The 22,503-nt window shown below is 31.2% G+C and overlaps 3 protein-coding genes across 3 annotated transcripts; 2 read left to right on the top strand and 1 right to left on the bottom strand.

The window, feature by feature from the left end:
* Positions 1 to 136: 136 nt before the first annotated feature.
* On the top strand, positions 137 to 6,455 carry LOC103575061 (sodium- and chloride-dependent GABA transporter 1). The gene is made up of 9 exons (XM_008554683.2): positions 137 to 374; positions 1,817 to 2,203; positions 2,286 to 2,586; positions 3,293 to 3,473; positions 3,546 to 3,813; positions 4,169 to 4,543; positions 4,615 to 4,917; positions 4,990 to 5,157; positions 5,860 to 6,455. The coding sequence occupies exons 2-9, from the start codon at positions 2,045 to 2,047 to the stop codon at positions 5,947 to 5,949; spliced, it is 1,845 nt and encodes a 614-aa protein (XP_008552905.1). The 5' UTR covers positions 137 to 374; positions 1,817 to 2,044; the 3' UTR covers positions 5,950 to 6,455.
* Positions 6,456 to 7,847: 1,392 nt separating this feature from the next.
* LOC103575070 (contactin) lies at positions 7,848 to 13,279 on the bottom strand. Its single transcript, XM_008554690.2, has 4 exons — positions 13,134 to 13,279; positions 11,022 to 12,793; positions 10,682 to 10,960; positions 7,848 to 10,602 (listed from the first exon to the last, which is right to left on the bottom strand). The coding sequence occupies exons 2-4, from the start codon at positions 12,784 to 12,786 to the stop codon at positions 8,957 to 8,959; spliced, it is 3,690 nt and encodes a 1,229-aa protein (XP_008552912.2). The 5' UTR covers positions 12,787 to 12,793; positions 13,134 to 13,279; the 3' UTR covers positions 7,848 to 8,956.
* Positions 13,280 to 14,486: 1,207 nt separating this feature from the next.
* Positions 14,487 to 21,524, top strand: LOC103575077 (guanine nucleotide-binding protein subunit gamma-e). The gene is made up of 3 exons (XM_014443201.2): positions 14,487 to 14,661; positions 16,535 to 16,697; positions 21,209 to 21,524. The coding sequence occupies exons 2-3, from the start codon at positions 16,585 to 16,587 to the stop codon at positions 21,312 to 21,314; spliced, it is 219 nt and encodes a 72-aa protein (XP_014298687.1). The 5' UTR covers positions 14,487 to 14,661; positions 16,535 to 16,584; the 3' UTR covers positions 21,315 to 21,524.
* Positions 21,525 to 22,503: the final 979 nt, after the last annotated feature.

Here is a 22,503-nt window from a genome sequence, read left to right as displayed (position 1 = left end):
TCGAGATCGGTTGACTTGTACTTGCTCTTGTTCTCTTATCCACGCGAGTTTTATTTTTCTGTTATATATATATATATATATATATATATATATATATATATATATATATAATAAGTCACGGATCGAGTGTGTCTACTGCCTATAGCAGCCTTCAGAACCCAGTACCCGCTGGATCTGTCAGTCGTGCACTCGCCGCCACCGCGACACGACTCGCGCGTCCGACTCATCCTCGTGTGCAAACGTGCTGACTTATTTTAGTGCGCGAATACTAATTGTTTATTTATAAAAATCAGCTCTTATTAATTACATACATTTTTTTTTTTAATTCACGTGATTTAAATCAGCATTTGTGCGTCAAGGATAAATACCCAAGGGTGAGATTTTATTTCTACTTAAACAATTATTCCATTACAGTTTTTCAAAAATATTTTACCTCTTATATATTAATTACAAGCCCTAGGAACTATAATTACTGGGTTCATACTTTAGACATTTTATTGACAGGGTTATTAATTCGGTGATTGATTGCGACACGTAAGTGAAAGATTTTTTTAATTTCCTGGGGTAAAAATTCATACTTAAATATTTAAGTAAAACATATATATATGTAAAAGGTATCTAGATAAATTTTTGTTATATATATATATATATATATATTTGTAAGACATAAACTTCCGGGAGTAATTATAATATATCTGTTTTTTATGAGCGTGGAAGAGGAAGAGGGAGATTCTGTAGTTGATGTTGAGGATAAAAGGGCAAAGTGGAGGTGTAAGAGGAATACTATATCTATATATATATATATATGTATATGTAATGTATGTATTAGATGACAGTTTAAGTGTAATAGAATATTAGAATCACAAACGAGGGCTAAAATTTTTTTTCTGTAGGTGGTTTTAGTTTTTTTTATGCTTGATAGTGATATATATGAATATGTATATATGTATGTATATATTTATTAGGTAGACCCCCGCCGGACATACGTATTTAACGTCGCTCCTCCTGTATAAAAAATTAGCTTACTAATATCTGCTGTAAGCTTCTGATAGTTACAATAAAGTAAGTACGTGGCATGGAGTTGCAATGCCGATGGCTGTGTGAGTGATTGTAGTAGAGGTAGGTGATTTTATGATGCGTAATATATCGGATGCATTGTCCCCTACTGAGATAAAAAGGAATTTTAATAGTTTGCACCAAGGATGTATAATTGAAATACAAAAGACAATTCGCGACCCAATTATACTCAATAGATACAACCTGAGTTGCTTTATTTTCTATGGGTTGATTGTTTTTTTAGGAGCTTGTGTTTGTCGGACATCGTCGGTCTTTTTCATATTTTACACAGCAAAAAAATTTTTAGCTGATATATTTTTTAAAATTTATTTTTCTGCTCAGTTATTTTTTTTTTAAATTTTAAATTATAAATAAATAAAGTAAATAATTTTAAAAATGATATTTATAAAAAATGCACTTTTTAATTAGAAAATTTTTTAAATGCCCATTTTTTTAAAAATTCATTTTTTTAGTTATTTACTCGATTTATTGATAATCAAAAATTTGTCTGATATTTGGTACATCGTCGCTCATTATTTTTGATAATTGGCGATTTTACGCGGGTTTTTTGACAGAATAATTTCTGTGAGTTTTTATGAAAAGTGCAATATAAATGTTTAATGTCAAAGTGGGTCATATGTGATGAAAAATTAATCAAATAATCGGTATAATATATGACCTCTTTTGTGACTAAATTTTTTGTTAAAAATATTTAAAAAAAGTCTAATTGTAATTATGACAAAAATATATTTTTTTACAGGTCTAGTGTTATGCCTTGAGGATACTTAATCACTTGGAGTAAATTTTTAGATTATAGTCGCTGGTATTGACAAAATTTTTTTAAAGGAAATAAAAAATAAAATATTATAAAAGTAGAATCATAAAATAGCCTTACGGGCTTGGGGTATCGAGTATCGATATTTTTCGCGATAAAGATTCAAAGATTGACAGTAAGATAAAGTAAAGAAAATAGTTAAAAAAATAAACAATGGCTGAAAGCTCGAGGGATCCAGAGCTTGCTGAGGCGGAAAACATCGACGAGGTTCGAGCAGCACTGAATCTCATGTGTGCATCCACGGCGCCGAAAAAAAAGGCGCTTCCGGAACGAGGCGCATGGAGCAGCAAACTTGACTTTATTTTAAGTGTCGTAAGTTACTTACTTACTTATTAAATAATTGTAGTTTGTTAACAAAACTTGAATGAGTTACTGGAAAATTTGAATGTTGAAGGTCGGGCTGGCCATTGGACTGGGAAACGTATGGCGATTTCCTTACCTCTGTTACAAGAACGGTGGCGGCGCATTTTTGATACCCTACTTTTTGACATTATTTCTCGCTGGAATACCCATGTTTTTTATGGAGCTTGCGCTGGGACAGATGCTGACTATCGGTGGTCTTGGAGTTTTTAAAATTGCCCCCATTTTCAAGGGTATTGGTTATGCTGCTGCAGTGATGTCCTGTTGGATGAATATCTACTATATTGTAATTCTCGCCTGGGCTATTTTCTATTTCTTCATTTCTATGAGAAGTGGTAAATAATTTTATTATTTTTTTACTGTCAAATTGGGAGTGATTTCGGAATGGTTACGGATTTTAATTCTATTTTAATTCACTCATCAGAGTTTCGGAGTTTAAAAAAAAAATTTATCCACATACAGAGTAAAAAGATTTCGTTTTTACAGCGCGTTGATTTTGCAGTCTTGATTTTATCTAAATCCGCATTCTGATTCGGAGTTTTTATATGAAAATTAACTTCTTTTTGAAGTCAATTTCACTCCGAGGGGATTAAATAAAAAAAAGTCATCTGCTCCGTATTCACTCTGAATTTTCCAAAGGAAAAATTTTAATTTTAAGTTGACAGTATGTCAGAATTTCGGAAAGATTTTTGAATATGTTTGATAAAAATTTTTTTTCTGACTGACGAAATTTTTTTTTTCGTATTTTCGACTGCGTAAAAAATTATTCTATTACTTTTTCTTTCAAAAAATCTTAGTGTCCCATTTTGCCCCGATATTTGATAACACGCCGATAAAAATAAATTTTTTAAAATTTCCGCTATACTTTATCTTGTCCATTCTCTCTTCAATTTCATAATTTTGGAAAAATTCTACGGTAAAAAATTTCCAAGTTCATCATTATCATTATTTAAAAATTTTTTTATCAAACTCTTTAACAAAGTCTATACCCAAAACCCAAAAAAATATAAAATTTAAAACCAAAAAAATATTTTTTTTTAGTCTTACCATGGGCGACATGTAACAATCCATGGAACACCAAAAATTGCATCAATCCATACAACCGTAGCTCACTTTACTGCTGGGACCAAGTCACCAAAAACAGTGTCGTCAAAATGTGTTCGGTAAATCACCTGAATGTTACTGCCACAGAGCTGAGTGACCCAGTGAAAGAATTTTGGGAGTCAGTATTTATTTTTTCTTCTAACTTGTGCTAAAACTAAAACTAATTACTAATAAAAAAATTATTTAATAGACGACGAGCACTACAAATATCACCGGGTATTGAGCACGTGGGCTCAATACGTTGGGAGTTAGCCGGGACATTATTGGTCGTATGGATCCTCTGTTACTTTTGTATTTGGAAAGGAGTTAAATGGACCGGAAAAGTTGTGTATTTTACAGCATTATTTCCTTATGTACTCTTAACAATTCTACTTATCCGCGGTATCACATTGCCAGGTGCTATGGAGGGTATACACTTTTATATCAGCCCAAATCTTTCCAAGCTCAAAGAATCTCAGGTACCAAAAAAACCCGAAACTCAGATCGAAAAATTTGATCTACTTCTAGTCTAATTAAATTGTATTTGGACTAATTGATCTGTTTTTGAATTTTTATCAAAATTTCGATTTGAAGATTATCAAAAACACTAATAAAAATAATAGGCAGTAAAAGTCTTAAAAAAAGTATAATTTCCATCAACTTTAGTAAAAAAAAAGCTCGTTTCCGAATGTGTGTTAATTGATTACAAATAAAAAGTAATTTTGAATAGAAATTACTTGAAATTTTTCGTAGATTTTGAACAGATGAAATTTTTCTACCCCGGCAAATTTACTCACAACGAATTTCCTCAATATAATAAATAACAAATTACAGGTATGGATTGATGCAGTAACACAGATATTCTTTTCCTACGGACTCGGACTGGGAACATTGGTCGCTCTAGGCAGCTACAATAAATTTACCAACAACGTCTACAAAGACGCACTGATTGTCTGCACAGTGAATTCATCCACGAGTATGTTCGCCGGGTTCGTTATATTTTCAGTTGTCGGTTTCATGGCTCATGAGCAGCAGAAACCAGTTGCTGAGGTAGCAGCATCCGGTCCAGGATTGGCATTTTTGGCTTATCCTTCAGCAGTACTCCAGCTTCCTGGAGCGCCACTTTGGTCTTGTCTCTTCTTTTTCATGCTCTTGCTTATTGGTTTGGATTCGCAATTTTGTACCATGGAAGGATTCATTACTGCCATGGTAATTATTCTTGATAAGTTGGTAATTGTGATCAATTAATTAATTAATTAAATACGTTGATTGATTTTTAGGTTGATGAATGGCCCAAGCTACTTCGTAGACGCAAGGAAATATTTATAGCTATCGTATGTTTGATCTCTTATTTAATCGGTCTGTCGTGTATATCGCAGGGTGGAATGTACGTATTTCAAATTCTCGATTCCTATGCGGTATCTGGTTTTTGTCTGCTCTTCCTTATATTCTTCGAGTGTATTGCCATCAGCTGGGCATTTGGGGTCAACAGATTTTACGATGCTCTGAGAGATATGATTGGTTATTATCCGATGGGATGGTGGAAATTCTGCTGGACTATCACGACTCCACTTATTTGTATTGTTAGTATATTTAATTGATAAGTAAATTGGTTATTGGTTTGTAGGATAACTTAATGATTGGATTTGTTGCAGGGTGTGTTCTTCTTCAACTTGATACAGTGGACGCCGGTTAAATACTTGAACTATGAGTACCCGTGGTGGTCACACGTGTTCGGGTGGTTCACGGCTTTATCATCGATGCTGTGCATCCCGGGGTATATGATTTATATATGGATGAGGACGCCAGGTGATACTAGCACGGTGGGTATTCATATTTTTATTTTTATATTTATATTTAATTGATACTCATATATTTTTTGTTTTTACTGAATAGAATTTTCTGTTACGCTCTGATTTTTTTTTAATTGACAGTTTCGTTATTGAAATTTCCCACCATAATAAAAAATCACTGCAATTTTTTTTTGAAAATTTCGTTTTTTATAAAAATATATTCTGTGATTTTTGTCGAAACTTTGAAAGTTTAACCAAAATTTAAGTTTGAAATAAAAAGTTTTTTACTGAATGAGACTAAAATATTTTCTACATGGTTTTAAATTGGAATTGTGTGAAAACTATGGGGTTTACATAAAATTTTAAATAAACCTTTTTTGTAGAGAATTAAATTTCCTATAAAATTAATTCACATACTTTTTATTCTATCTCTCATACTTCAGGCGTAATTTTAATTTAAAATTTGAAAAGTATAATTTTCACAACAAAAATATTTTACCCAAGCTTTAAAATAAAAATTCCATCTAAACTATGGGGTTTACATAAAAATTTATATAAACCTTTTTTGTAGAGAATTAAATTTCCTATAAAATTGTTTCCCATCATTTTTACCATATCTTCAATAGTTTAGCCATTAATGGAATTCAAAGTTTACTGCTAGCAAAATACTGCTTTAAATTTATTTCCTTTAATTAATAACCTAATTAATTGGATCGTTTTGTTTTTTTATAGAAAATAAAATTACTCGTAAGAATAGAAGATGACATCCCAAGTTTACGAGTGAAAATGGGTCTTCCAGCAGTAGAATTATCACCATTGTAGACATAAATATAAATAAGATACTTTATTTCGTATCTTACTATTATTTTAAATCGCATAATTTAAAAATCGATTAACTCGATATAAATATAGTAATTGAAGATTCAAAAGTTACAAACCATTTGTTCGCCAATATTTAACAATAACTCATCAACTCAATAAATACCTAAAACCCGTTTCTTTTCTCCACATAAATTGGCGAATAAATGCTCATATTTTTTTGCAAATACTTACTAGCCAGCAGACTAGTACCGTAGTTTCAAAAGTGTTCAAATGATTGTTTAAAAGGATCAGCTAGTGTATTTGTGGTTGACTATTATTATATAAATATATATATATATACATACATTTAATTATAATGTTAGCAAAAATCATTATGAATAATAAAAAAAAAATGTTTATAAACTTCTAAGCGCATGCTCAGTAAAAATTACCTTTTATAAATATATATATATATTTATATATATTAATAATTTGTGTATATGTTAATTTAATATTTTACACACTAGATTATTTTATTTATTTTTAGCATTTTAATATATTGTTATACTGTCATTTCATGCATTATTATTTTTTTTTATTATGATTATTATTATTTTAATCAAATTATGTAATCAAGTTTTATTAATTCAAAATAATTGATAAATTACCATTCATCTTATGTATCAAAAACATTTATTATTATTAAATAAATATTTATTGAAACTTTATTTATATATTTATTTATTGGCGCCACTTTTGGATGTCAAATCAATTTTTTTTAATTATAGGCTCTGATTAACTCAATGATGAATGAATCATCCCCTTTCTGGGTTAACCTCACAACTTCTTTTCTTCATAATTAAAATCATGAGTGAAAGACATTCTTTAGTACTTCTGTTGCGTAAAAAAAATTTCAAATTTGAATAATGACAGCAGAATGTCCGAGAAACTTGAATTTTAATATTTCTATTAACGCACGTGTAACAGAATCGATGTTTCGATTGATTTTTGAACAAAATTATTATTTTGCAGTTACGAGAATTACCCAGAATCATTTTTCAAAATTCGGGGGTGATAAGGCCAATAGCGATACACTTTCTTATAGCGGGACAATTTTTGATAATAACTAAAATCATGATCCTGAAGTAAGTAGACAATTAACAATTTTTGAATTTTCTTCACCAAATTTATTACAAAAAAAAAAAAAAAAAAAAAAAAAATATGGACATGTAGAAAATTCAAAAAACTATAGGTGCAATTTTTTCAAATAATTTTTTTTCATAATTTAGTGCTTGAAAAAAAAATCCAAAAATTATTCGATGTCGGCTAACTTCAGTATCATCCAAAATCTTCACTGAAATTTCAAATTTTTTTTAGCTGTCACATTAAATTTTAGTAATTTTTTAAAATTGGAATGATGTAAGAGACCCAGTACCCAATCACTTATATATTTGTATATTTATATTTAGCTAAATTTGATGATCGGGTACTAGGTCTTTTACCTTATGTATATAATTCAAAATTTTGGTAAAAAAAATATATAAGAATTTAAAAAAATTTTTTTAATAACTGCAATTATGATAAAATTTTGAGTGTTATTAAGTACGGGGGTAAAATGGGTCTGTAGATTTTTTAGTTTACCAGTCAATGGGAACTAAAAAAATTTTTTTTAACAATAAATTAAAAAAAAAACTTACAAAACATATTTGTATAAAAATTAATATTTATTGATTCATAATCATGTTGTACAAGTCAAAAAAACTACTTTAGATAAATCCAGAGTAAGTTGATAATTTTGTAAATAAATTAGTAAATTTTATAAATAGCAAAGTGTATTTGATGTGAGTACTCTAGTGTAATTTCTAGGTTATAACGCAGTACTTATTCAATTTAAATTTATCTGCATTATATACTCAGTATTACAATTACAGAATTCAATTTATTAAATTATATTAAATACAACATCAATCCAATAATCAATTGTTAATCATTAATCGTTAGTCATTGTTGCAGTACATTATAATTATTAATCATTCATTATTATTATAGTTCAAATGTATATACAAAAAAATGGACGGAACTATGCTGCATATCGACGAGCTATCACATTAATACTAGCAAAAAATAAATTGTCATAGTGATATACTACATATATATATATATATAGATATTCGTATTCTATTCAATTGATATAAAAAATATTTTTACTTTTTTGTAGCTGTCACTTTAATTAATTGCGGGAAAATATAAAACTTTTTTTTTATTGTTCGTTAATTGAGGCAGTGTTTGATTTATTTTTAAATCATCCATTTCTATTTTATATATTTATATATATTTTTTATAACAATATAAATTAAAAATTGTACTTTTTTATACAGTAACTTATTTTAAAAAATTTTAAGATCTGCAGCATGATTAATATAATAATCCTGGTTAGTAGACAATTAATAATTTTTGAATTTTTTTTAGCAAAAAAAAAAAAATGCACTTGTAGAAAATTTAAAAAACTATAAGTGCAATTTTTTAAAATATTTTTTTTTTTATAATTTATTGTTTAAAAAAATATTCAAAAATTATTGGAAGTCGGCTAACTTCAGTATCATATAATATAAGACTCTGTTCAAAAAAATATTTATCTGAAAGTCAAAAAATGTTTTTTATTTAAAGGAATGAAACACAATTTAAAAAAAAATAGAGTAGTAGATAAAAATATCTAATTATTTATTATAATTAAGATAATTAATAATTAAAGAAAAAAAAAATTCCTAATGTGACTTTAATTTTTTGAGGTAAATATTTTTTGAACATGAGTTAATTATAATTATTTTTGAGATTTCAATTCCCTTAATTAATTAATTACATTTAAAAATACTTAATGTAAGACCACTTAGGCTCGTTATTTGTTTATAAAAATATAAACCACCAAATTTTTTCGTGCGCCTTAAAAATGTATAAAAAAATTTTCAATCATCAACGTAAAAATATATAAAAAAATATCAGAACTTCATGCGATAAAAAATAAAAAAAATCAGATCTCAGTAAATAAAAAAATAAAATTTTTAAAAATAAGTAAAATGGTAATGTAAATACTAGCGTCAAAAATTTTTTTACTTGCACTGTTTCTGAACTGCGCGGGATCCCCCATTTGGAAAGTCAGCGGTGGACTGGACATGCGACCGTCCCCGCCTTTGCTGAACGCCAGGATACGGAGATTGTACGTTTTCCCAGGGCTTAAATTTTTCACATAAGCCTCCAATTTTTGACCAGCTTTTACAATAGTGTCATTAGCGGTGCTCATGTCTTGATCAAATTCCCACACACGTACTTTGTAGCCATCAAGGGGTTCTTCTCCCCAGTCCGGCTGGACATATCGCCAGATTACTCTCACCGTGGACGGATTAACTTCAAACGGAAATACTGAAGTCGGTGGATTTTGCGGAGCTTTTCTGTAAGTTCGCTCCAGGAAACGTTCACTTTCCGGACCCGCGCCCGCCGAATTGTAGGCCATTACTTTAACGTAATAAGAAGTGTCAGGCTGAAGACCGACAATCAGCGCCCAAGGACGTTGGGAACGTGACAAATAGTAAATAGCGTCGTCTTCGTTGTTGCCTTCTGGCCAATACTTGAGACGATACCCCGTCAAATTACCTTTCAGCGATTCGCGTATCGGCGGAACCGGAGCCCAAGTGACATTCAAACTGGTACTGTTGTAACGAAGAGCTTTAATTTCTTGCGGCTGAATAATCGGCAAGTCTTCAGCACTGTATATAGTCGCGATATCTGAAGTCGGTCCTTCCCCAGCTTCATTGAATACCTGGACCTTGACTTCATACTGCATGTAATAATAATCTGGTGATATCGAGACGACATATTTGCCAATATTACCACGGTCTTTCAGCAACAGCGACTGGAACTCGTGTTCTTTGCCTTTGCGCCGCCAAAATATTTTGTAATGAACGTTACGTCCATTCTGATAAGCCGGTGGCAGTGGTTCCCAAGTTATCGTCAGCTCTCCGACTTTACCACCACCTCCACCAACGTGCGCTGGTGCTTTTTGGGGTTTTGCTGGTGGCGTACTGTACTTGGGAGACGGCAACGAGTAAGGACCGTACCCGAATTCATTGGCGGCACTCACTCGGAACTCGTAGGTCGTGAAAGGGTTGAGGACATTCTCAAGCTCAGCTTGTTTCCGTTCCGTGTAACGATCGATTTCAATCGCAGTTATGTTCTCTACGATCGTGAACCAGTCACCACTCCAAGACGTGTTGCCACTGACCCGGTACATGAGAATCGGACGCCCGTTCTGAGCACCGTCGGTCCAATGCAAAGAAGCCGACGTCTTAACGATATTAACCTGGACACCACCAGGTGGACCAGGTGGTCCCTCTACTATCATCGTCGCTTTACTCGACACGCTGCCCACTGCGCTCTTGAGCACACACTCGTACTCTCCAGCGTCCGACAGAGTGATATTTATCAAATGGAATGTTCCGTCATATATTTGGTAACGCGGGTTATTGAGAATGTCTCTTTCTCGAATCTCGAGCCCGTTGTGCTTCCAAACGTAAGCTATGTCCAACTTTGGGTCAACGTCTGCTTGGCAACGGAGTGTGTGGTTGTACATTACTGCGGTTATTATACGAACCGGAAGCTGTTCGGTTAAATATGGACCACCTTCAAAAAATAATATGATTATTAATCATTGTCATTAAATATTTTACTCAAAATATATAGAGTATAGCTTATAGCTTACGTAAGACAATGAGCCGACCACGACTCTCATCATGTCCGTACTGATTAGTTGCCGTACAAACATAAAACCCTTCATCATCACGGGAAACTCGATTTATTATCAGGTTACCATTTGGCAAAATACGTCTCTTACCACCGGACCCAATAATGTTCCCATCTTTCTTCCAAACAAAGTTTGGCCGCGGCGCTGCCTCGGGATTACAAACGATGGTGACATTTCCACCTTCTGCTGCATAAGTCTCCGGCTCCATCGGGTGTTTTTTGAAGGACGGTTTCATTGCTGAAAAAGATAAACATAAGTGAGCTATCAACCTGAAGATATAATTTTTAAAAATACATACAGAGAACCCGAAGTTGTGCTGAGGAATATTTGGTCTTGAGTTCATTTTTAGCAGCGCACTGATACATCCCAGGGTCGCGTTCTGGATCCAATCGCTGGATCTTAAGTACATTGTCATGAATAGTAAAACGATCCCTGTCTTCCAGTTCAAGCTCATAAATATTAAGTAGCTCTCCGTTTTTATACCAGCTGTAAGTAACATCAGGAATACCAAAAGCCTCGCAAGACCAAGTCAAGTCGCTGTCCTTATCCGCGTGTTTATCTTCCAGCGGAATAGTGAAATTGGGCTTCGCCTGAATAGACAGAGTGACTTCCCCCAGGATATCAGCGCGTTCATTCGAAGCCCGACATTGATAAGTGCCTTGATCTTCTACCTTGATATTGTGGATTTCGAGAATGCGATTGAATTTAAGAAGCGCTGAGTCATGCGGCAAAGGTGCGCCCACACGGGTCCAGTTGTACGAAGGAACCGGGTAACCGAAAGCCATGCACTCGAACGTGACATTATCGCCAGCGACTGGCGCATCCGGAAACACTTTGGGAAAATTGTTAGCAAACTTCAGCTGTTGAAAAGACGAGTGATGGTCAACTCGCAGAGGGAAGAACGGACCCTTGCGTCCGTTCCTCGAGGCTGTGCTCTGGACACTGCATGAATAATTACCCGCGTCAATGGGTTCCAGTGCTGAGAAATAAAGCGCCCCGTCATTGGACACAAATACCCGCTTGTCTTCTTCAACCAAGTTAGGAAAAAAGTCACGCGACCAGTAATAATTGACATCCGGAAAGTGCTGAGGCGGATCGCAGTACATTGTTTTGCCCCAGTTCTGATCCCCGCGTTCTTCAGATCTCTTTAAATTAAATTCCAGTATATAACCGAACTGTATCTTAACACTTTCGGATATTATGGTACCGTACTCGTTGCTGGCTTTGCAGTGATAAGCGCCATCGTCTTCCCTTTGCTCGGGCTTGTTTATCACCAAATTCCCTCCACTCACGGTGTACCTGCTGTTGGTCAAGGGGTCAATCTGTGTAGCGAACGTCCTGCCGTTTCTGTACTCCTCTTTGAACCACTCGTAAGTCGGCGTTGGCCATCCTTCCGCATGGCACCTCAGTGTTATTTCATTGATGAGTCTGTACTGCTCAGCAGCGTCGAAGACTTGATCCTGGGGCTGGGTTGTAAAATAAGGACCCCGAGGTATGCGCAGTGGGTTGTCGATTTCAATGCCATACTTGTAATCCCGCTCGTCCTCGACGAGGTTCGACAGAGTCGACGTGTGAGCTTCGCAGATGAACAGATGCTCTTCGTTCGGGGTGACCTTCTTGAGACCCCACTTCTGGAGACCCGGGCTGTATTCATAGGCAAGATACTCTCTAATTATGCCGTCGTTTGGCTCGGGTAAGATCGCAGTCTCTACCATAGACAGCGAAGATCCATCAGCTTCATTGGACCAGTACCCACCGGATAATTTACCTCCAGTGTACCAGGTCCGGTGCTGCGGGTCACGCCACTGCAACTCTTTTATCAAGAACCCGTGCTCCTCTATGGTGTTTATCGACACTAGGTCACTTTGATAGGCTTCGCATGTGCGTTTTGCCTCTTCCCGTTTCTTCAACGGGCTTTTGATAAAGCGGTAACAGGAATCCTGGTGTTTAAACCAGTGCTTTGGACACTGGTATATTGAGTCATCGCTGTATATATTTTGTCCGGCGATAATTGCTATGGATGTAAACAAGCATGCGGCTGATAAGAACCCATGATACTCCATCTTTTGTCTGTAATAAATAAATGTGTAATATTTGAATCTAAAAAGCGTGCGCCTGAAATAGGCCTCCGTAAAACGGAGGTGGACTTCGGTACCGTTACATTAATTAATTAATTATTTAAACCCAAATAATTGGGAAGGTGAAGGTGAAGGAAGACATTAAATGAGGATGGGCAGTAGACAATTGGTGATTAAGAGCTGAGTGACATGAATGATTACTCATCAAACTCAGCGTTTATTGAGGGAGGGGTCAGGGAGTGGCTATCATTAGATTGCTGTAATTAAAAATTATTGGTAGTTAATAAATTTGACAAGAGAAAATATTTTTGAGATTTGGTGCTGTTACTTACTGCTGGTGAGTATCTCAATTCATATTGTAAATAACAAATATAAACAATGACTTTTTGTGAATGGGTTGAATGATGCTCTTGGAATGCACAGTACGTTACTATACGTCTTAATAGTGCGAGCTGTGATTAAGAACGGCTGTGGCGGAGTTGGGACCTCGCTCGCGCCTCTACAGTCAAGTAAACAAACCAAAGCTACCAGCGCCTTAACGGCCGGAACATGAAACAGGGGCAAGTGCACTAGCGACCTCGAGGTGTTCTCGGTCGGAATACTGGAAATTTATAAAGTTCCACTTATCGCCTGGAGTTTGCTGACGCGGTTGAGAATAATTATAGTAGATGGTAGTTTATGGTCGAAATGAGAAAATTTTACGGGAAAATCGAACTTGATCACTGGCTGGACTTGGGTTCGATCCCAGTGAAAGCCGAAAAAATTTTTCACACAGAAAATGTGAGATCTTTCGGATCTAAGATTTGTCGCGGACATTTGAATTTTTAAAAATTGAATTTGAATTTAAATTTGCCTGGCGGGAAAAATAAAAATTTACTGAAAAAGACTCTCTGTTTCGAAAGAGGCTCGAAATATAAAGAAATGCATTTTTGGAACCCAATTAATGAGGCTTACAGAGGTTTGAATTTAATTAGAGGCTGCACAAGTCTCATAGAAGAGCCTAAATATTCCGGGAACAATTTTCAGGAGCCTTAGGCCACTGCAGGCTAAATTAAATAACGCAAACTCAATTTGTAAGTTCCCAAGCGTCAAAGTCTGATCTAAAATCAGAATATCGAAAATTACATCAATTAAATTCTTGTCTTACATACTAGAAGCGACATGTTTTTATATTCCTCCAAGTTTACATATTATTATATACACAGTATACTACATATAGCCTATATATTATTAATACCTACATATATAATCACTCAGAAATTTCTAGTCTCCGTAACTTCAAAACTTGAAAAAATTTTTTTGCCGAAATTTTGTGCTGACCATCATACCCCGATTTCTCTTTCATGAAATCAAAAAAAAAAAAAAAAAACCAGCACCTGTCGCAATTAAATCCAAACATTCATCAATACATATATATATTTTTTATAACTTTATCTTCATAAAAGTTGATATTTTTTTTGCAATAAAGTTTTATTGCAATTGAGCAACGGTAAATTATTTAAACGATCCCGCCGTTATCACGATTATGTTATTTAATCATCAAAAGCCTTTAGCATACAACTAGACAATAGATAAAATTATTTTTGTCCGTAATCATCTCAATGATTACTTTGAGTACTCATATAATTAATGTATACCCGTGTCTTTATTACTTATTATTAGATTTGTAAGCCATTGTTAGGTTTCCATAAACTAATCGCGAAGACCGTCAACCGTTTTCGCGACTCACTTTTTTCCTGTCCGTTATCAGATACGCGTAAATTTTTTTTTTGAATCTACACGAAAGTGTGACCAAAGTGCGTACTATCAATTGTCTTAAGGATCCGCTTAATTACTTCTGCAATTAATTAATTTTTTGAGGTAAATATAAAATGATAAATAAGTGGGGTAGGAAAATTACTAAAAATTATATAAATATATATACAAATATAGTTATCTATTATTAGTGGTCTGCCTTGAGTCGTATTGAAATTACAGATAAATAAATTACGCTGCCTATACTTATCTCAAGATAATTTACAAAAATATAAACCGAGTACTAAATAAATTTCATAATAACATTCTTGCGATTACACAACAAAATTAAGTTAATTTATTACTCTAACCCGCAAATAATAATTTATGTACTAGAGGAATTAATTATTTAAATTAAAAAAAAAAAATAAAATGGTTGAGTTTAAAGGGAGGTAGTGGATGGATAAATTTTAATATTATCCGTAGATAATAAATCTGGGACATGAGTAACTTTATTCAACGAGCATTTTTATGTATTCCTACAGTACTAGTAAGTACTGTATAAAGTACAGCAGTAAATTTAAACACAATTCCTTTTATTTCAGCTCGGATAAATCCAGTCGCGAATTTTGAATCCTTTAAATACAGTGTCCCATCCGGACATATATCTCTCTCAACTCACGAACTTTATATACCTCGTATACGGTCGTCATCAAATCCATTGGAATAATTCAACCGGAATATGTGCATGGAGAATATGCTATTTTTTTTTTACACCAAAAAAATATATTTTTGTAAAAATAGCATTTTTATCGAATCCAATTATAATTTTAATTTTTTACGTCAACTAAAACTTTTATTTTTTATTGACGTATCGTAACGTCAGGATAAAAAAAATTGAGATTACAGAAAATACGTTTAAAAATTACGTCAAAAATAAAAATCTCATGGTTTAAGTGATAAAACTGAGGACATAAATTCAGATAATTGCTATAGTCCAGCTCTGCTGGACTATAGATATATATATACATATATATATATATAGTACAGAACATAAAAACATAGAACGTGCATTGAACTCTGACTATCCTATAAGAAATTACATCAATAAATCCTTTCAATTATTTTCTACAAAAAAAAAAAAAAAAAAAAAAAAAAAAAAAAAAAAAAAAAAAAAAAAAATTACAAATTCAAAATAATAAATAGATAAAAAAATATATATGGAAAGAGGGGCAAAATGGGCCATTAAAAAATCAGGGTTTATATGTAATATATGTCAGCCCATTTTGCCCCTAAAGGTCCATTTTTCCCTACTCTCCTCTAATAGGGGAAGGGGGGAGGCCTTAAATTTTGAGGGCCCATTTTTCCCCTCTTTCCCCTACGCACTTTAAAAAAATGTTTTATTGTTAAAAAATAAATAAATATGTATATATCTATTTTTTTCAAACAAAAATTGAGAACGTCCATGAAATTTTGACAATTCTGTAAGAAATAAATTTTTAAAAATTAATACACAAAAAAATAATATTTTTATCTAAATTAAAAATAAAAACAATAAATATATATATAAAAAAAATACGTGTCCAATTTATAAAAGTAGAACACAGAGGGTGGATATATAATAAAAATGTCTCATTGTTAAAAACATCCATTTGAAATAAATATATAAACATACATGTACATATTATTGAACAAAAAAATAGAGAACGTGCATCGAACTTTGAGTTTTCCATAAGAAAACCCATCAATAAATAATCTGAAATATTTTCCAACAAAAAAAAATTTATCCAAATGAAAACTACACATATATAAATATATGAATAACAATAACAAATATAGATAATTTGAAGGGTAGTGCACAGAGGGTGTGGATGGATAAAAATGTCTCATTGTTCAAAAGTATCCATGTACATATTTAAAATAAGTAAATGTATATATATATATATATATATATAGAGCAGAGCAGGAAGTAATATTGATTTTTGATGATGGTTTGCAGGCGCAAGCGCTGGTTGTTATAACTTGCGTCAGGGGGGTGCGGTTGTTACCATGGATCCCAGTGTACTCGCCAACATGGATAAAGACGCACTGAAGAAGCAGATTGAGAACATGAAGTATCAAGCCACTATGGAACGGTGGCCTCTGTCCAAAAGTATTGCGGCGTAAGTTCATTTGGACACCTTTTACCACTTATTACACCATCTATTCTTTACTTTAATTCTTAAAACCCCGCTTTGTTTATACATATGATTTGAATGTTTCAACCCTCCTTCTAAACTCCATTTTTCCGCAACACCTAAAGTTCATGGTTGGACCATGTTATATTTTAATTTATTATTTATCAAAAATTTTTTTTAGATAAACTGCATGCTCTATTTTATTTGTATACATCATTTTGAATAATTTAGTGTTAATCAGATGTGAATTATTGTAATTGTGAATAAGGTGATAGTCCAGTGAGCGAGACCTCGAGTGCGGTGACTGGAATAAGAAACTATTTAATACTAGTACAACAATCTAAGGTAGAATTTATTAAACGGTGTCAGATAAATCCTTGATGACTGAATAAATTGATGTTTATTTAAGTAATTATTCCCATTATCATACTATTTGTATGCAGTAAAAGATTATAAGTAGTATATGATATCAAATAAACTAACAGAGGCTCTGTTTGTTTTAGCTTTGCTTAGATTTTAAATATAAATAACTTGAGATAAGGGGGAGATTGATAGAAGCGCGAGTTAAGTAGAAAAGGTACGACTGAAGCTGGACATGGGTTACGCGATTCCGAAAGTAGTTGGCGCTTGTGTTCATGTCTTCTCGCGTTCACAGTTGACAGTCAAGGCTGATGATTATCCATTATATACAATACAATGTGTAATGTGTATATATTATTAAATACAATGAGATTGTATGGTAACGCAACAAGATATCCTTGATTAATCAACAATCCCTTCACAACTTTACTACTGGCTGTCATCATTGTTACTCTTGTTGTTCTTAGTTTGGCTGTTGAGAAACTGAGACAATTGTGTGATCTAGAACTAGAACTAGACTTCTAATTATTTATTTATTCTTTTTAAATTATTTTTTTTTTTTTTTTTTTTTTTTAATTAGATGTTTAGTTGAGAATTTTTTTTTACCACTTGTTTTTAGATTTAGATAAATGGAGAAAATTTTTATGGATAATTGGGACAAAAATATATATTTATTTTATTTTATATTCATTTTAATTCTAAACATGTATTATTTAAAATTTAAACCACGTTTTTTTTTTATTTTAATAATTACTTTTTTTATTGTCCACAATTTTTTTTTTTTTAAATAAATTTTATAGGCCATGTTTATTTTTAAAATCATAAATCATTTTTTATGTCATTTTCAAAAAAAAAACTAGATGACATTGATATCGATTGATTTATCTAGATCAAGATTTAAAATTTTCAACTTCCCGCCAAAAAATTTAAAATTCAAAAAATGAAGTTATTGTTCTGTAAAACTGGAATTTTTTTTAAATCAAAATTTTGATTCAATTTCATAATTTGTTTTTTTTTTTTAAATTTTAATAAAAAAATTTATTTCCATGTAAAATAAATAAACTAAAATTTTAATAACAATTGTCCTTGGAAAAAAAATATTTGTATTTTTTTAACTAATGTCGATTTAGATGTAAACTAAAATTTGAATCTAGTTGCGGCTTAATTAATTATGTTGAAATAATATTTAAAAACTTCAATGACACGGTTAATTTCAAGTAACTTTCTAATAAAACTTAATAAAAAAAAAAAAATATTTTTTTGAAACCTTGGTCGTGTCCTCGTTTGATTTTTAAACCTTGAAACCCTTCCTGGTACATGTGGGCACAGATCGTTGATCTACTTGATATGTCCAGACTTTATTATTTATCTTCTGATATATTTTCAGAATATATATATAAGACAATACCTGATAAAAAACGTTGCAAATTATATCGGCAAATCAAGCGACTGCTCGTGCCCGAGGAACTGAGATTAGTAAAAAATTGAAAAGTATAAATAAAATAAAATTTATATATATATATATATATATATATATATATATAAATATATAGTAATAATAATAATAAAGATAAAAAAATATCATTCCGTTTTGCGGTCGACGAGAGTGCAGAGTGAAAGGTGCGTTTATAAGAGTACAACAAACCGGATAGAAATATTCTTCTCTATACACAATTCCTCTTTTTTCCAAAGCTCTATTTATATATAGATATATTTTGTTCAGTTTTAGATTTATCGTCACTTAAATATTAAAATTTTTTGTTTTTAATTTGAATATAATTTAAATAATTAAATGATTCCCTTTAAATCTTATTTTAGCATAAATTATTTTCGACTTTATTTAAATATTTTAATTAAAAGAATTAAGGCCTCAAAAAATTATTAAGGAGAGCTTTAAGTTTAAAATTTATTAATTAATTAAATGATTTTATGAGGCAGTATAATTTTAATAAATTCATACAATAGAGCAAAAGTTGAATTTAAAAGTTTTTTGGTAGAAATAATAAAAGCGACGTAAAGTACAGCTGGGTTATTAAAGTAATACCTATGGAGTAATGTTAATTATTAAAATTTTATTAATGGTATTACTGTGTGGTAGAGGATGGAAATTTTATTTCTTGCGCAAAACTTTGAGAGCATAACTTTACCTTTTTTTGCCTTAAAATCAATGCAAGTTAACTCTGAAAACTCCTTGAACGCAAATCTTTAGTTCAGTGCAGTGGCAAACTTCCTTTCACTAGAGTTTCCATCACCTCGTATATTATATATATACATATATATATATACATATACATATATATGACTGTCATTTTGCAGCAACATTTTTTCCATGCTTACTATTACAAAAAAAATTACGTATACAAAAAAAAAATGAAGCAGAACTCGAAAAAAAAATTTTGACGTCACTTGAAATTTTTTTTTTTTTTTTTTTTTTTCAAATTTTATAAAAAACTTTTTTTGCAATATTTAAATTCTAGTAGAGAAATATAAAATTTCAAATAAAAATAATTTGGCGGGAATTTTTAAAATTCAAATTTAGGCGGCAATTTTAAAATTGTTTTTTTTTTTTTTAAGGAACGGTGAAAGCTTAAAATAATATTTCTGCATATATATGTGTATATATATACATATATTAGAATTTTAAAATAATTATAATTAAATAAAAATATAAAAATGTATCAGATTCAAAAGTAACAGAGGAAATGTCATGAAAAAAAAAGTAGAAATATTTTTTTTGAAATGGAGAGTAAAAAAAAGGCATAGAAGTCGAGATAAATCAATATTCAGCGTGACAGGAACGTGCATCAGCAGTAGAAGCTGTAGATGTTGATATTCTCCTTTTATTTTATACCGCAATTTATTCACGATAGAATGCTCAGCAAAATTGTTTTGAAAGCAGTAACTGATGTATTCATACATCAACGCTGGGTATTTAATGCAACAATCCCCGTGCACTGCAGCCTGAATTTTAATTTTTGCTTGCCCCCTTCTCATGTGCGCATGTGTGCATGTAAGTGTGTGTGCGTGTGTGGGTGGATAGATGTGTTCTACGCATTCATTAGGTATAAAAAGAATTTTTGAGAATAAAAAAAGCCAGAACGCATTTTAAAAGGGGTAATTGTTTTCGGAGTAAGCTCGAGGGTTCCAAGTTTTCATTCCGGCATTGAATTTTATTTTTAATGGAATATTTTTAGTCCGAATCGATCCACTGGAGTGTAATCTAAACATTCGGCCCTTGGTTTATGCTAACCAGAGAGTTGTAAATTAACGAGCTCGCCGGTCATGTCGGAAATAACAGAGACCGTCAGCGGAGTTGGGGCTGAGTTTCGGAGTTGTCGCTGAAAAGACAAGATATGGGTTGGATTTTAGGTGAAAATCTCTTGATTAACGTGTTTGTCAACGTCATTGTGTCTTCAGATAATTAATTCCAATCGATGTTTGCTTTTGACTTATCGCCTTTGCGATTAACGTTGACAAATTAACTGCCGTTTTTACAATTTTAATTAATTCATTTTTTTTAAACTTAATACTGCTGCTCTAAATAGTTGAAATTACAGATTCCACTCTCTATAAATATTCAAAACAAAATATTTACAAAACGATAAATCAATATTGTTTTTATTGCTATTAATATCAGTATTTAAAATTTATTTTTATTTTTTTTATTTCAAATTTAAATATGAAACAGTTGAAAAAAAGAATATTTTATAAAACAAATAACTGAAAATAAGTGAAATTTGAATTTAAATTTATATAAAAATAAACCGTAAATTTATGGGAATATTTTGGTTAGTTATTTTGAAAAAATATGTAGATATTATTTATAGAGCGTCACTTTAATGGGTTAATAATGGATCAATGTCGTGTATCATGTCATGTCATCTAATACCCCCGTCCATTATCCCCATACTTTAAATCTTAAATTTATAATGCTGCCTACACCATGGCATGCCGTACATTACAAGTGAAAGCCTGAATTAACCTTTACTTAAAAACATTATCCTCTTAATTATTTTTTCCTCTATCTACCAGACAATATTTTATAGTCCGTAATCTCAAGCATCTCATCTCTCCTTCACCTCATCCTCAAACTAACCCACTAAATATAATAAATAATCTATTAATAATTATTACAGAATGCGGGAATATGTTGAAGAGAACGAGAAAAATGACCCACTGATTCACGCGCCCGACAAAAAAAATAATCCATGGGCTGAAAAGGGCAAGTGTATTATTATGTAAGTCTGAGGATGGCTAATTAACAAAAATTTATTACCACCAACAACATCAACATCAACATCAAAAATGGCGATTGCAATTTAACGAATAATTAAATAATCGACGACTAAAAAAAGCGACTGCTAAATTAATTATTTTAAAATGGTTGAGATGGATCCTCAAAAAAAAGATTCAAGTCAAAATAAAAAAAAAAAAAAAAAAAAAAAAAAAAAATGATCACGAGCTTAATATTTGCTCACAACCAATAAAAGTCCGTATTAAAAATGCGACTGACTTGAATCTACTTGGTCTTTTTTATTATAATATTTATAAATATAATTATAAAAATCGACGATATAGAAATAAATAATAATCATTATTGTCATTAAATAATTAAATTTAAATACGGGGACTTAAAAATAAAAAATTCATTAGTTGAAGAATAATTTATCATTGTAATTATTTATTTATTTATTTATTTGGTTACTTACCAAAGACATGTGTCGCTGTAACATATATGTTGACTTCGCCAATCATAGCTCTGAAGTCCTTAATAGCAACATAAATCAATCTAAGATCAATATCTATCTTTTATTAAACATTTAAATTTGTTTTTGATATATTCCATTAGGGTATATTTAAAAAAAAAAAGTTTAAAAAATTAAAATGTCAATCGTATATCATGTTTACAATCTCTACGTGAATTAAAATAATTTTTATCGTGCAATATTGCAGACGCTTTTATTTTAAATTGTATACACTTATACATATATATTAAAAGAAAAAAATAAAATAAATGTCATATTACTATAATTATAATTATAATTATTATTAATATTATGATATTATTAAACAATCGATAATGAAGTTGATATTTATCATTATATTTGAAAAATTTCTTACGATAATATTATACATTGTGCAATGCTCTAATGATTAAAAAAATTATTAAATTAAACGATAAAAAAAAAACCTTTTATTTATTACTTTTATTTATCCTTTAGCAATAATAATTATGTTGCATTTTACTGATGGTGTTAATTAATAAAAATTTAATTTTTGAAATTTTTAAAAATTAATTTGAATTATTTTTTACACGAAAAAATTTGTGAAGTAACAATGGGTTAAACGGAGTAAATTTGGAGTAAAATTGACTCCGAAGAGGAGTAAATTCGGAGCAAATGATGTTTTTTTATGAAATCCTTTTGGAGTA

Source organism: Microplitis demolitor, chromosome 7, assembly GCF_026212275.2.
Source record: "Microplitis demolitor isolate Queensland-Clemson2020A chromosome 7, iyMicDemo2.1a, whole genome shotgun sequence".
NCBI lineage: Eukaryota > Metazoa > Arthropoda > Insecta > Hymenoptera > Braconidae > Microplitis > Microplitis demolitor.
Note: the sequence above shows the minus strand (reverse complement) of the source record. Positions and strands in the feature narration are given on the sequence as shown.

Bases quoted from the DNA above. Each gene is read 5' to 3' on its own strand.
- LOC103575077 (XM_014443201.2), top strand. From the start codon at position 16,585: ATGGATCCCAGTGTACTCGCCAACATGGATAAAGACGCACTGAAGAAG. The intron at 16,698-21,208 runs GTAAGTTCATTT...TAATTATTACAG, and splicing joins CTGTCCAAAAGTATTGCGGC to AATGCGGGAATATGTTGAAG.
- LOC103575061 (XM_008554683.2), top strand. From the start codon at position 2,045: ATGGCTGAAAGCTCGAGGGATCCAGAGCTTGCTGAGGCGGAAAACATC. The intron at 2,204-2,285 runs GTAAGTTACTTA...TGAATGTTGAAG, and splicing joins TTGACTTTATTTTAAGTGTC to GTCGGGCTGGCCATTGGACT. The intron at 4,544-4,614 runs GTAATTATTCTT...ATTGATTTTTAG, and splicing joins AAGGATTCATTACTGCCATG to GTTGATGAATGGCCCAAGCT.
- LOC103575070 (XM_008554690.2), bottom strand. From the start codon at position 12,786: ATGGAGTATCATGGGTTCTTATCAGCCGCATGCTTGTTTACATCCATA. The intron at 10,961-11,021 runs GTATGTATTTTT...TATCTTTTTCAG, and splicing joins AGCACAACTTCGGGTTCTCT to CAATGAAACCGTCCTTCAAA. The intron at 10,603-10,681 runs GTAAGCTATAAG...TATTTTTTGAAG, and splicing joins TGGTCGGCTCATTGTCTTAC to GTGGTCCATATTTAACCGAA.